General features: G+C 44.1%; 1 protein-coding gene across 1 annotated transcript in view; it reads left to right on the plus strand.

Moving 5' to 3' along the window:
- CDH17 (cadherin 17) overlaps positions 1-14,344 on the plus strand; it is a gene marked incomplete at both ends in the record, with an annotated part of 87,135 nt that overhangs the window by 38,132 nt on the left and 34,659 nt on the right. Inside the window, 3 exons of the mRNA XM_082674734.1 lie at positions 4,475-4,690; positions 8,364-8,440; positions 10,564-10,755. Coding sequence (XP_082530860.1) covers positions 4,475-4,690; positions 8,364-8,440; positions 10,564-10,755 — 485 coding nt within the window. The remainder of the gene's footprint in view (positions 1-4,474; positions 4,691-8,363; positions 8,441-10,563; positions 10,756-14,344) is intronic.

The raw sequence follows: 14,344 nt of genomic DNA on the forward strand, positions 1-14,344 counted from the left end.
TTTTGGCTGCAATGGGTCTCCGTTGGTGCGCGCGGGCCCTCTCCAGTTGTGGAGAGCATGGACCACTCTTCATTGCGGTGCACGTGCCTATTGTGGTGGCTTCTCTTGTTGCGGAGCACAGGCTCCAGGCTCACGGGTTTCAGTAGTTGTGGCACGCGGGCTCAGCAGTCGTGGCACACAGGCTCAGTAGCTCTGCGGCACATGGGATCCTCCCGGACCAGGGCCCGAACCTGCGTCTCCCGCATTGGCGGGCGGATTCTTAACCACTGCGCCACCAGGGAAGCCCCTGCAAGGTTTCTCCATAGATTCTTATTTGCCTTCAACAAACTCAGTGACAGGTAAAATCCCGTCAAACTTGCTAAATAATTTAAACAAACATTCACACCCAATGTCAGATATCCTGCAATTGACCCTTGATTGTCCCTCTCTAGGAAGCTGATAGTAGCTCATGAGGCTGGAAGATGAAGTTCAAATCCTATCTGTTTTTGACCTTTTGTTCTTGACCTGTTTTGTTTCCTTGTACTGTGCCAGGATAGCTTTAGTTTTGTACAGGACGACTACTATTACAGCACTGTGATTTCTGGGAGTTTTATGACTTTGCTGGATTTGGGACACCTATTGTCTATTACCCCTTGGTGTTGAGCCCATTGGCTGAGCAGGCTGGCATTGCTTGAAGTGTTTTTGTCTGTTTCGTGTACGTTTCAGGGCTTACAGGGTTAGCAGGCTCTCATGACTACCATTCCCAGGGCTTGGCTGCCCTTGTAGGCAGATCCTCACCTGCCTCATGGGCATTCTCATCATTTTTTTTTGATCTCTTTACTCTTCTTGCCACACACTTTTCACACAGTGGGTGCTGTCTTGGTGGACACTGCTCACATGGCCTGCTTGCTCAATGCTCACTTTTTTTCCTTCTTGCTGTCAAGAGTCATATGTAGGCTATCTCTTGTCACTGTGTTCTGCTTAGGTCTTCTGTTTTTCATTTATTCCAGTTATTCTTACAACGGGAAGTATTAAATGACACTTTGAAGGATTTCAGTTAATTTTAAGGAAGAATCTTCTAAAGTGGCAGTGGAGTAACAATGAAATGTGTGACAATAGCCAAGAAACACCTATGGCATCACCCTTTTTGAAAATATGGGATGGTCTGTGATGCTGAATGAAGGCAGAAGATCTTTGAAGACCTTTGTAGATGATACCTCAAGTCTCTTTGCATAGGGCCTAACATTTAGTGTATCAGTCATCCATGTTGCATAACAAATTGTCCCAAAATTTAGCAGCTTAAAACAGCAAACATTTATTATCTCACAGTTTCTGGAAGTCAGGAATCTGGATATGGGGTGCATGCCTTTGATTCAGAATCTGGATGTGAGGTGAGTGCCTTTGATTCAGAGAGAGAGAGAAAGAGAAAGGGAGAGAGCTCAAAAAATGGCAAGTAAGATGGAAGTCAGGGGCTTCCCTGGTGGCGCAGTGGTTGAGAGTCCTCCTGCCGATGCAGGGGACAGAGGTTTGTGCCCCGGTCCGGGAGGATCCCACATGCCACGGAGCAGCTGGGCCCGTGAGCCATGGCCGCTGAGCCTGCACGTCCGGAGCCTGTGCTCCACAATGGGAGAGGACACAGTGAGAGGCCCACATACCTCAAAAAAAAAAAAGATGGAAGTCAGTCTTCTTATAACTAATCTTGGAAGTAACATCCCATAACTTTTGCTATATTCATTAGAAATGAGTCACTAGGCCCAGTTCGCGCTCAAAAGGAGGAGGTTACACCAAGGCATCAATATCAGGGTTGGGGGGATTGCTGCGAGCCACCGTAGAGGCTGCCTGCCTTATTTGGGAGGAGGACAGTACTAGTTTTCTGAAGCTGCTGAGGATGTCATTGTTGGTAAAACAAATTGTTCAGGGATGCTGCATGCTCTTTGCATCTCCAAAAGTGAGAATTTATTTTGTAACAATATTTCACAAAGTCTTGAATTGTGGACTTAATGGACCAGGAATTCTTATAAATCAACACAGATTGAGTCTATTCTCTATATGTAGCCCAAAGGGGTACAAAAAATGTCCCTGCCTTTTGGGGGCTTACTGTCTAGCTCAATAAAATACTCAATTATTCCTTAGTATATTTATATTCTCCTGTTTGGTGTCTTATATTGGCCAGAATCTTGTGGGACTCATGTCCCCAAGTCTCAGCAATAACAACATTAATTCTGAAATCCCACCTGCTACCAAGATCTTTGTGTTCATACAGGAACTTCATCCTCTTATAAAAGCCCCACCTCCCTAAAGTATTTCCGAGTGCCCCAAGAGTTGCTGTATGTACCTCTGAATCAGTTTGGGCTGCCACTTGTTCCTGGCCTTTGTCACTCAGGGACACCTCTTTGACTCCTGGCTCATTCATAAGTTCTCTGCTCCCACTGAGTGGTGTCTCCTACTGGAATTTCCCTGTCACTGACGTCAACAGTCTTCACGGTGCCTCTGACAGCCGGAGGTTTCCTCCGTGGTGAGAGAAGGACAGTGTCCTCTGTGTTATGCTCACTTGCTGGGGGGAAAGGTCCAGAGCAGGGCTGCTCAGACACCAAACAATCACAGAAGTTAGCGAGACACTCTTTCATTCCAACACACAGATGCTTTTCTTACAAGGGCAGATGCATGTTCCAAAGGTGACTCGGTTGTGTGTGAAAGCAGAAACGGCAGCAGCTGCAACACCAGATACGTGTTCTCTTCTGCTACCCATGTTGCCCCGCCTCCCCAGCCCGTGAGACACGTCTGCACGTGCCAGCTCCATTATAGACATAACATAGGTACTTCCATTCCTCCCCTCACAAACGCTCCAAATCTCCCTGTAAATCAGTAGATGCAAAGTAACATGGGGAAGGGGATGAAACCGACCTCCGCCAGTGGGGAATACATATTCAAGTTTTAGCCCTCACATGGGATTCTGGCTGTGTGTAGAGAAACCCACAATTCCCATTTCACAGAGCAAGATGACCCAGCACCTATCAGAACTCAGCCAGACCTGGGTGGAGCACTGAGTCAGAGCCGGACTTCTGGAACTCCCTGGACTGAGATGTCAACAGAAATAAAACTTAGGACCATAAACTGCAGCAAGGCAGAGACGGTCCCTGCTCTCCGTCCCGTGCCCGTCTTTATCTTTGGGGTGGAGTCAGTCTCTGCTATTTTTCCAGGAAGTTACTTAGAAGTAACCACGGTTGGCTTGTCCTTGTTTAGTTTTACCATTTGCCTTGTGTATTAGTGTCTGAGGGTGGCCGTAACAAATTACCACAGACTTGGTGACTTAAAACAACAGAAATTTATTTGCTAAGAGTTCTGGAGACTAGAAGTCTGAAATCAAGGTGCCAGCTAGGGGAGAATTCTTCCTTGCCTCTTCTGGCTCCTTGTGGTTCCTTGGCTGCTTGTGGCAGCATCGCTGCGGTCTCTGCACTCTCTTCACATTGCCTCCTCCTCCGTGGGCATCTCTGTGTCTTCTCTTCCTCTTACAAGAACGCCCATCACTGGATTTAAGGCCCACTCCAAATCCAGGATGAGGGACTTCCCTGGTGGTGTAGTGGTTAAGAATCTGCCTGCCAAGGCAGGGGACACATGTTCGATCCCTGGTCTGGGGAGATCCCACATGTCGCAGAGCAATTAAGCCATGTGCCACAACTACTGAGCTTGTGCTCTAGAGCCCGTGAACCGCAACTACTGAGCCTATGTACCATAACTATTGAAGCCCGTGTGCCTAGAACCTGTGCTCTGCAACAAGAGAAGCCACCGCAATGAGAAGCCCACACACTGCAACGAAGAGTAGCCCCCTCTTGCCACAACTAGAGAAAGCCCGTGCACAGCAAGAAGACCTAACATAGCCAAAAGTAAATTAAAAAGAAAAAAGCAAATCCAGGATGATTTCATCTCAAGATCCTGAACTGTGTCCTCCCAAAATTCATATGGTGAAGTCGTAACCTCCAGCAACTTAAAGGGTGACTATTATTTAGAGATAGGGTCTTTAAAGAGGTAATTAAGTTAAAATGATGTCATTAGTGTGGGTCTTAAGCCAATATGACTGGTGTCCTTCTAAGAAGAAAAAATCTGGATAGATACAAGTACGGGGGAAGACCATGTGAAAACACATGCACCAGACAGCTATCTACAAGCCAAGGAGAAAGGTCTCAGAAGAAATCAACCCTGCTGACACCTTGATCTCAGACCTCTAGTGTCCAGAAACTGTGAGAAAATAAGTCTCTGTTGTTAAAGCCATCCAGTTTTTGGTACTTAGTTATGGTGCCCCTAGCAGACAAAGACACTTCTCCACACACTGTACTACTGAAAGGGTTAGAAGAACCAACATCGATCTAAGAACTTTAGTCTGCTACTCAAAGTTACTTCCAGTGCTTTCTAGGAACCTGATTCTTTGGTGAAATCATTTTTTAACAGAGTAAAAAGAGCCTATAATGGATGGGTTTCCTTCTTTTCTTCTCTACAGGGAACAGTATTGGAACACTTATTGCTCATGACATGGATGAAGAAAACACTATCAACAGTGTTTTAGGATACAGAATTGTGGATCAAACCCCCAAAGTTCCTAGAGATGGACTCTTCCTGGTCCAAGCCTACTCAGGAATGTTCCAGTTAGCCTTGCAGTCCTTGCGGAAGCGAGACACTCCGCAGTACAACTTGACAGTAGAGGTGTCTGACAAAGGTTAGTATCACCTTCCCTGTGTCAAGAGTGATAACACTTGTTTTCTTTCTAGTTGTGATTTGCTAGGCTGCTCTGATGCCTAGGTGTATTACAGAAGGATGCTGTTTAAGGGTTCTTGCTTCCTATGTAAAACACAGCACAGAGGCAGCAGGTCCAACATGGTAATGGCCAGAGTGGCAGCTTAGGCAACATTATTACGTTGGTTCCCTGAGAAGAAGATGCCCAAGAGGGGATTAAATATATAAGGATTTTATTAGGGGAATTGCCTATGAGAAAAAACGGGGAGGGATACAGAGAAGGCTGGGAGAGCCATCAGACCTCAATACAAGCCGGACGCTGAGTGAAGGAGAGAAGGAAGGACAGTGGTGGGAGCACCATAGACCACTAAGCAGTCAAAGGGAAGCTCAGCAAGGTCATTAGGGGTCCAAAGTTGGCTGTGGAAGGAGTCTGTGATCTCCAAAACAGGCCTACCTTAACCTGCCGGCCTTGCTCTGTCACTGGCTTGGGCCAGCCAATGGGAAGCAAGGCCTTGGTGCAAATGTGGTGATGGGTTTCAGAGCAAGGTGGCATGTTGTCAATTAAGTTGTCAATTAACAACCCCTGGTGTTAGGGGTTGGCAAGGCACGTTGTCATGGCCACCATGGTCACAAACAATAACATTAGTTGTATTTCCCAAGTCTCCCTTTCAGACTCAAAGGATTCTACTGTATGACAGTGAAGGAAAAATGTATCGTTTGGGAAGTTTTGTCTTCTTATATTAGCTTCTAGGTGGCCATTTGACGATATCTGGAGACATTCTTCCTTAACGCCTTATACAATTTCAAAACAAGTGGTTTTTAATCTTTGTTAAGTCACGAGACCCTTTGAGAATCTGATGGAAACTATGAATTCCTCAACAAATGTACACATTATCAACAAATTGCACAGACATACAAACTTACATGAACTCAGGGACAGGCTTATTTTAAGATCATTAATACTCCTAGGCTAAGAATCGTTCTTTAACTGGCACTGAATCTTAGATTACCAAATAGTTCAGTAATTGTTATGCTACGAGAGAGAGATTATACAGGTGTGCTGAGGTAAAGAGCACCATCTCATACTGTGCTTCACGTTTTATTTTTCATTCCACAGTTGCTTAGATACTGAAGAGAGCTGGGGTTTAGCAGGCCCCCAAAGCAGAATGTTTGAGACGTAGTGATTAGGCAAATATTGAGGGCCTAACATAATGTCTAGCATTATGTTAAGAGGTACAACAGAAGTGGGTATAATAAATCATCCCTGCCCATGATGAGCTGACAATCTCACACCATTAGCCAGCCATTCTTTCAACAGTTATTGAGCAGTTACCGTGATTGAGGCACCATTCAAGGTACTGGGGATACACAAATGAATAAGACCCCGTGTCTGTCCTCAAGGAGCATTTGTGGTAGAGGAGATGGACATGGGAAAAAATAAATTGTAAGAAATATGTACAAGGTAGCCCATGAAGGCAATGAGGGACTCATTGGAAAGGTAGAGAGCTGATAAAGCTTTCTGGAAGAGGTGTCATTGCTCTGAACTTTGATGGATGAATATGACAAGTTACAAAATAGTGTAAAGGCTTACAGAGGAGAAGAAAGCCCATGTGAAAATGCACGGGGACCTGAAGCAGTTTGAGGCTGCAAGAGCATCAGATTACAAATTGTCTATGTACCTGAGTACATCTATAGACTATATGGACCAGATTATACAGTATATTTATATATAACTATATATGTGTATTGATGGAGTTAAACATCCAGTTGTGTACTGTAGAAAATTAGACTGGTAGGCTGTAATTAACATAGTTTAACCTAAAATCAGGGAAGGTCTGTTAGCCAGGAGGTCCACTGCTGGCCCAAATAAGGTTTGTGCAGAGCAGGGAGCCAGTGAGTTCAGGCCCTGGGACCTCCTGAAATCTTCAGCCGTTCTTGCTGTCTACAAATGTTCTGGGGACTGGACCCAACTTGAGTTAACATCCACTTATTTGTAATACTGTTATTATTAGATTACATGCCTGGCTTTGTGTCCAGTGCATTGAGCACAAGCTTTAGGGCTAGGCTGTGTGAATATATTTGTCAGGATCTCAGCAGGAAACAGACAGCCCCCTCAAAAGAAGTAACCAAAAAGTGTTTAGAGAGGGGATTATTTGTAAAGGCTGGGGGTAGGGGTTATGGGAAACCAACAGGGGGTGTGAAGCACAATGGCAGCCTTCCTTACCTGAAGGTGAGAAGGGATGAGGGAAGGTAACATCCCCTGAAGGAACAAAGCCTGTTCCTGTGACTATAGAAGAGGCTGCTGGCAGTGGGGAACTAGACCCTGACCCTGTTCCTCCTGCCCTTCCTTAGATCTCCTGCCAGTGCTACCACTGGTGGAACCCAACTTCTACCCAGAGGGCCAGGATGCCCACTGATGCAGTTCCTAAGGTCAGCCTCCAGGGCACAAAGCAGGATGAAGGGCGGAGAGTGGACAGAGAGGGAAAAGGAACGCATGGATTTGAATTCTGGCTTGAACACTAGTTAGTTGTATGACCTTGGTCAGGTCACCAACTTCTCTGTCCTTTGGCTTCCTCATTTGTGAACTCAAATGATGTGTGTGAACTCATCATGTGTGTGAACTCATTTGAGTGTGAACTCAAACTCAAATGAGAATGATAATTGTACCTATGTCATGGAGTTAGAATGAAGATGAAATTAGTCATGGAAGCAAAGCATTTAATATGGTGCCTGGTACATAAAGAGTGCTAACAATGTCAGTTAGGATGAGAACCTTGGCTCTGTTGCAATCTACATTTTCTAGATAAACTGACTACTGCACAGAGATTTTGAGTGACATTCCCAAGCTCTCACACGTCTGATAAGTAGCAGAGAAAGAATTTGAACAGTGGGGTTCCAAAGCCCAGAGTCTTAGCCTTTGTATAATATAATACTTCATAGATAGAACAATGGAAACCCCAACAAAAAACCTATCATGTTGGTTCTCACTGTGGATATTTCCCTGGGGATCCCATCCCCACCTGTACTCCATGCTCATCTTGGACCTAGGTTGAACCTGCTGTCTCTGACTAGGTCTCTGAATTGTCAAACCCACCCCTCAAAGCCTATGCCATCTCCTAGAGTTCTATGAGCTACCTCTGCCTCTGTAGGCTGGGCAGCCAGGCCTTTTGAAGGGGCCTAATTGTACCTTTCCTCCCTCACTTGGGCCTTCCCTTTAGGGGGGGCAGAAGGGATACAGGACAGTAAGTGCTGGAAGTGTTCAGAGTAGGAAAGACAACCCTCTGGGATGCTCAAAGAAGTCTTTCTAGAAGGATAGTTTTGTACTGGGCTTTGAAGGAAGTTTCACTAGCCAGAAAAGAGAGGCTGCTTCACAGAAAAGAAGGCATCTTGCTCGGGGACAAGCCTTACTGAGGAGGGGGCAGGTAGAGGGAGTGGGAAGCCCAGGGGAGCCTCTCGTGGGGTTTTCTTCAGCCCTTGGTGACCTGCTCATGGGTGCAGGTGGGGAGCAGAGAATCCTCTCACCACACAAATCGCATGTCAATAGTAAAATTGTGGCTATGGCCGTCACTTTACTTGCCAACTGTTTTTCTTGCAGATTTCTGATTCTTATGCATGATTTTCAGTGAAAATTTCTGTGATGTGACTTTGATTTTCAGATTTCAAGACCCTCTGCTTTGTGCAGATCAACGTTATTGATATCAATGATCAGATCCCCATCTTTGAAAAATCAGATGTGAGTAGTTATCACCTTGCTTTTTCTTTACTTTGTTCATATTTACCTGACCCCTACTTCTGGAATAAAGACACAAACAGTAGTTCGGGAAAATGCCAGACTTAATATCTTAGTCGATGCACTGGTACCAAACTCAAACACCATCTTCAGTGGAACTCTTCAGGAAACAGTAACATTCACGATTATAGTATCTGGAAGCGTCTGGTTTTTTTATTAAAAATTTTGCCAACAGCTCATTTATTTCAAGGACTGCTTGGAAGCTACAACCAGTGTGTAGCAGGACAATAAATAGATTACTGTTAGGTCTCAAACAAGCATGTGTAGTCAGAGTTTAAAATTTTGAATATTGCCAATTTAAACTCATTTTGTAATTATTGGATAAGAGAAAAGGGGAAGAAAAAACAAATCTCTGGTTTATGCCAAAAAATGTGCCCAAGACATCTGCAAGAATTAGAATTGGGAAAAAAGAGCAGGAGAAAAATGATCAGTTGAGTATATCAAGAAGAATTCAAGTTAACTTATTATTAATGTGGGGGTAGTTTGATCGATGCTTCCCTTAAAATGGACGCCTCTCTTTATTTATTCTGGAGAAGAGAGAAGCCCTTTTGGCTAGATTGTTACATTTGAAGTCAGTTTATGAGGCGGCCCAGAGCCTTGTGACGATGTTCGTAAATCACAATAGGGATAAGGCAGTGACAAAGAACGGGAATTGATTTATGGGAGGGTTTGAGGAGGTAAAAAGTGTGACAATATAACTTGTAGAGTAGGCACTGAGGTTAAGCAAGCGTGAGAGTAAGAGCCTGTTTCTACTCTGCCTCCATTCTCTTGGGCATTTGATCCTTTCTGTGTGTTGTAGTTTCCTTGCATTACATCTAGACGGTGTTTTTAGATTGAGGGTAAGAGTCTTGCATTGGGAATCTCAGAGCTTGGAAAGGCAAACTGGGCCTTAGAAAGGTGAGTCCACTTCTTTCATTGCCGTGGTCCTTTCCTGGACCCTGCCTGTTACCATCTTCATGATCATCATGCCAAGAGACATGATCTGGGGGATTTTCAGCGGAGGAGTGGAAGATGGTCTAGGTCAGTGTTAATTAAGAGCACCTGCTTTGGAGTTGGACAGACATTGGTTTGAATCCCAATTCTGTGACCAGCGAGCTGTGTGGTCTTGGGTGGGTTTTACCTCTTCAGTCTTTTGCTCCTCTGTCAAATGGAGATGATAATATAGCTACTCAGTAGGGTGCTTTGTTTTTTTTTTTTTTTTTTTTTTGTGGTACGCGGGCCTCTCACTGTTGTGGCCTCTCCCGCTGCGGAGCACAGGCTCCGGATGCGCAGGCTCAGCGGCCATGGCCCACGGGCCCAGCTGCTCCGTGGCATGTGGGATCTTCCCGGACCGGGGCACGAACCCGCGTCCCCTGCATCGGCAGGCGGACTCTCAACCACTGCGCCATCAGGGAAGCCCGGGTGCTTTGTTTTGTTGCTTATCTTTATTGACCACTTATTATGTGCCAGGCATTCAGGGGTTTTATATGCATCGTCTCTGTAAATCACCACAGCACACATGAAGTAGGTTCTGTTATTATTATTATCATCATTATCATCTCCAAGGACAGATGATGAACCTGAGACTTTAAAAAATTAGATAACTTATTTCAGTTCACCCAGGTCATAAGTGACAAGCCTAGGATTCATACCCAGGCCATTTAACTCTGAAGTTCAGGCTCTTAACCACTATTCCCTGATTGATTTAAGAATTAATTAAAATAATGTAAAGTGCCTGACACATTGTAGGTACGCAATACATAGTAGCTATCTATTTGTCTCAACTATAATGATAATTACAGTTATTAAACATATTGGATGTGAGTGGAGGGATATGTTTTAGAATCCTATCAGTAGATCTCTGAGACGTTGTGTTTCCTGGTACAATGGATATCAGTCTACAAGTATGACTGATGTCAAAATCAACTGTAACCCACTCGTTAATAGAAAAAAACATGCTTGGTAAGTATTGATGCAAACTGTGACTTGTGTCCATTCTGAAACCAAGGAGACAAGTTTGCCCTTTGACAACTGTACTCGATGACAATGGACATTCTCATTGTTTCCTTCCCCTGTTTCCTTCCTAGTATGGAAACCTAACTCTCCCTGAAGATACAGCCATTGGAACTGTCATCTTAACCATCCAGGCCACCGACGCTGATGAACCGTATACGGGAAGTTCTAAAATCTTGTACCGAATTACACAGGGAGACAGTGAGGGACATTTGGAGATTGAAACAGATCCTGAAACCAATACTGGATATGTCAAGGTTAAAAAGGTAAATAGCACGTTGAATGGAATTTGTCTTTTTCAAAGATTAATTTACTTAGGACCATTCAAGGACCTATAAGCAGAGGTGACATATTAGCAGTGACTTCTCAGGTGTGTGATGGACTCCCGGAACACTCTCAGTCATTCCTGTCCTCCCAAAAGACAGAAGGCAGGATTCTTGTTCTGGGTCTGTCACTAACTGACCAAGTAGCCTTTGCAGAGTGAGGTAGGATTGACAACTAAAATATATAAACTACAAGATAGAAAATTTTTTAGTATAAGTATGTCCCATGAAATACTTGGGACATACTTATACTAAAAAACTGCTTGTTGTTTACCTGCAATTCCAATATAACCAGTTGTTCTATATTTTTATTTGCTAAATCTTGGGCAAGGTGGTGCTCTGGGCTTTATTTCTCTCTTTGCAAATGTGGGGTATTAGACTAGATGAACCCTGTGAGCCCTTTAGGCTGTTAGACTCTTTATTCTAATGGGCCAGCCATTGGCTCCTCTTTAATAATGACTGGAAATTGGTAGGTTTCCTTTAATAGACAAGTTTTAATAAACAACTTTATTCTTTCACGGCTTCTTCCCTGCCTACCCCTTACTTTCATCTTTTATGGTATTGCTGCGTCCACTGGCTCTTGCTTCGTCTCTCCCTTTGTAAGGACTGGGTAGTCTAGAGCCAAAATCTTGATTACCATGATACTTGCTTTTTAATAGAGGGTCTTCCCATCCTTCCCTCAGTCTAATCCCATCCCCTACTGTGTACAGCTGAAGTTTGACCCTTTCCTCCATGGCTGCCTCATTTATGCTTTAGAGCATGTAAACCGTTTACCAGATGACTCAATAGGAAGCAGCGCTTGTCATCCAATGTAGTTAGAATTAAAAGGGGTCAGAGTTACAGCAATTGAGACTTTGCAGACATGGTTGGATGCTGAAGGTTTGTAGGGCAGTGTGTTGGAGGCTGCAAAAGAAAGCTCTGGAGGAAAGTTTTGACCCAGAATAAAGGAAAGCTGAAGTAGAGGCTGAAAATGAAGACAGAATAATTTCACAGAAAATAGATAGAAGCTCAGGGAGAAAAGTGCTAATGCTGAAGGAAGCCCTGGGGCAGAATCTCAGAATTCTGATACCATTATGACTATATAACCTGCTTCTGACAAAGGGCCTCGCTGAGTTGTAGCTGCGAGGTTTTTGTGTGGACCTACTCAAGACATTAGTATTTTGTGTGAGTCTGACATTTGGAAAAGGTGCCGTAACATCTTCCCCCTCTATTTGTGGCTGCCTACATGGAGACAAAGAACCCAGAAGGAAAGGCCAATCTTCAGAGTTTGCAGTGGGTGGTCCAGGCAACATACGTGATCTTTTTGCAGGAGGTAGGGGCAGATAGCTTCTATTCTCCCACAGGCCCAGAGCTCTCTAGGCATCTAAGAGAAGATAAAGCCCTGTCCATCTCAGTATGAATGAGTCCCACATGTCAGTAATTTTTCATGGTGGCTTGTTGTGAATCAAGTTAATTGGACCATTTGTGGCTAAAGGGCACCTATAGGGAAAAATTGATAACCTTGATGATTAGCGGTAGGTAAGGGCTGGAAGTATACTCCCACGTGCTCTTGACACGAGGAGGTACGTTACAGTACAGCAGGCCTCTGGCCAAAATCTTTGTCACATCCTTATTTTGTTTGTGGTTATATTCACAGTGTCCAGAATATCGTCTGGCACATAGTGGAGGTTCAATAAACATTGGTTGCGTTGAATAAATAATTGAATTCTGTGCCATGTACAATTAATAACAAGCTGGGACAAAAAACATCATCTAACTTGTGCTTTCGGCTTGTGACGTCCCAGCTCTCTGTCCCTCAGGCACTGTGGGCACAGTACTCTATTGAGAGGATTCATCTGACTGTCCACAGAAAAGGTGTTGATACAGACAACAGAACTGGCGTCCTGGAACTATGAAGGCTATAAGCTGCTGGACTAGCCAGATGCCACACTCTTGTTCATTTAATGACCAAGAGATATACTATATTGTTAACCAAACTGCATGTCTTGAATACCACTAATATCACAAAACCTCTTTGTAGGATCGCTTTGCTAATTAACAAACCTTCTAGTGCAGCTTGAGATAGTGTGAGCTCAAAAACTGTAGAAGCTGCCTCTGGAGTGTGGATCTCTGATTAGGATCTGTCAAATGCTAAGTGACAACCAGCCCAGAGGTGTGGATTCTTGATGAGGATACACTAGATGTTAGCCAACTGCCCCTAGGATGTGTGTACCCACACTGACAGATGTATGTATTCATACAGTTTTCAGTATTTTAAATAAATTAGACTCTATTATGTGGTTTTTCGCGTGTAGCTTAGCCTTACTTCTAATTCCCTCCCCATTAAGCCATCCATTGCTTCAGGACCATTGTGTTGATCATTTTTTAAAAATTTAAAATCCCAATGTAGACTACTTTTTTTTTTTTTTTTGCGGTACGCGGGCCTCTCACTGTTGTGGCCTCGCCCGTTGCGGAGCACAGGCTCCGGACGCGCAGGCTCAGCGGCCATGGCACACGGGCCCAGCCGCTCCGCGGCATGTGGAAACTTCCCGGACCGGGGCACGAACTCATGTCCCCTGCATCAGTAGGTGGACTCTCAACCACTGCGACACCAGGGAAGCCCCAGACTACTTTTATTTCCTAATATTTTCTTCATTTTTTTTAACGTCTTTATTGGAGTATAATTGCTTTACATTGTTGTATTATTTGCTGCTGTATAACAAAGTGAATCAGCTCTACATATACATACATCCCCATATCTCCTCCCTCTTGCGACTCCCTCCCACCCTCCCTATCCCACCCCTCTAGGTGGTCACAGGGCACCAAACTGATCTCCCTGTGCTATGTGGCTGCTTCCCACTAGCTATCTGTTTTACAATTGGTAGTGTATATATGTCCATGCCACTCTCTCACTTTGTCCCAGCTTACCCTTCCCCCTCCCCATGTCCTCAAGCCCATTCTCTACTTCTGCAACTTTATTCCTGTCCTGCCCCTAGGCTCTTCAGAACTATTGGATTTTTTTCTTTAGATTCCATATATATGTGTTAGCATATGGTATTTGTTTTTCTCTTTCTGACTTACTTCACTCTGTATGGCAGACTCTAGGTCCATCCACCTCACTACAAATAACTCAATTTCGTTTCTTTTCATGGCTGAGTAATATTCCATTGTATATATGTGCCACATCTTCTTTATCCATTCATCTGTTGATGGACACTTAGGTGGCTTCCATGTCCTGGCTATTGTAAATAATGCTGCAATGAATATTGTGGTACATGTCTCTTTTAGAATTATGGTTTTCTCAGGGTATATGCCCAGTAGTGGGATTGCTGGGTCGTATGGTAGTTCTATTTTTAGTTTTTTAAGGAACCTCCATACTGTTCTCCATAGTGGTTATATCAATTTACATTCCCACCAACAGTGCAAGAGGGTTCTCTTTTCTCCACACCCTCTCCAGCATTTATTGTTTGTAGATTTTTTGATGATGGCCATTCTGACCCGTGTGAGGTGATACCTCATTATAGTTTTGATTTGCATTTGTCTAATGATTAGT

This window comes from Grampus griseus (genome assembly GCF_964374135.1).
Source record: "Grampus griseus genome assembly, chromosome: 17".
Classification (NCBI taxonomy): domain Eukaryota; kingdom Metazoa; phylum Chordata; class Mammalia; order Artiodactyla; family Delphinidae; genus Grampus; species Grampus griseus.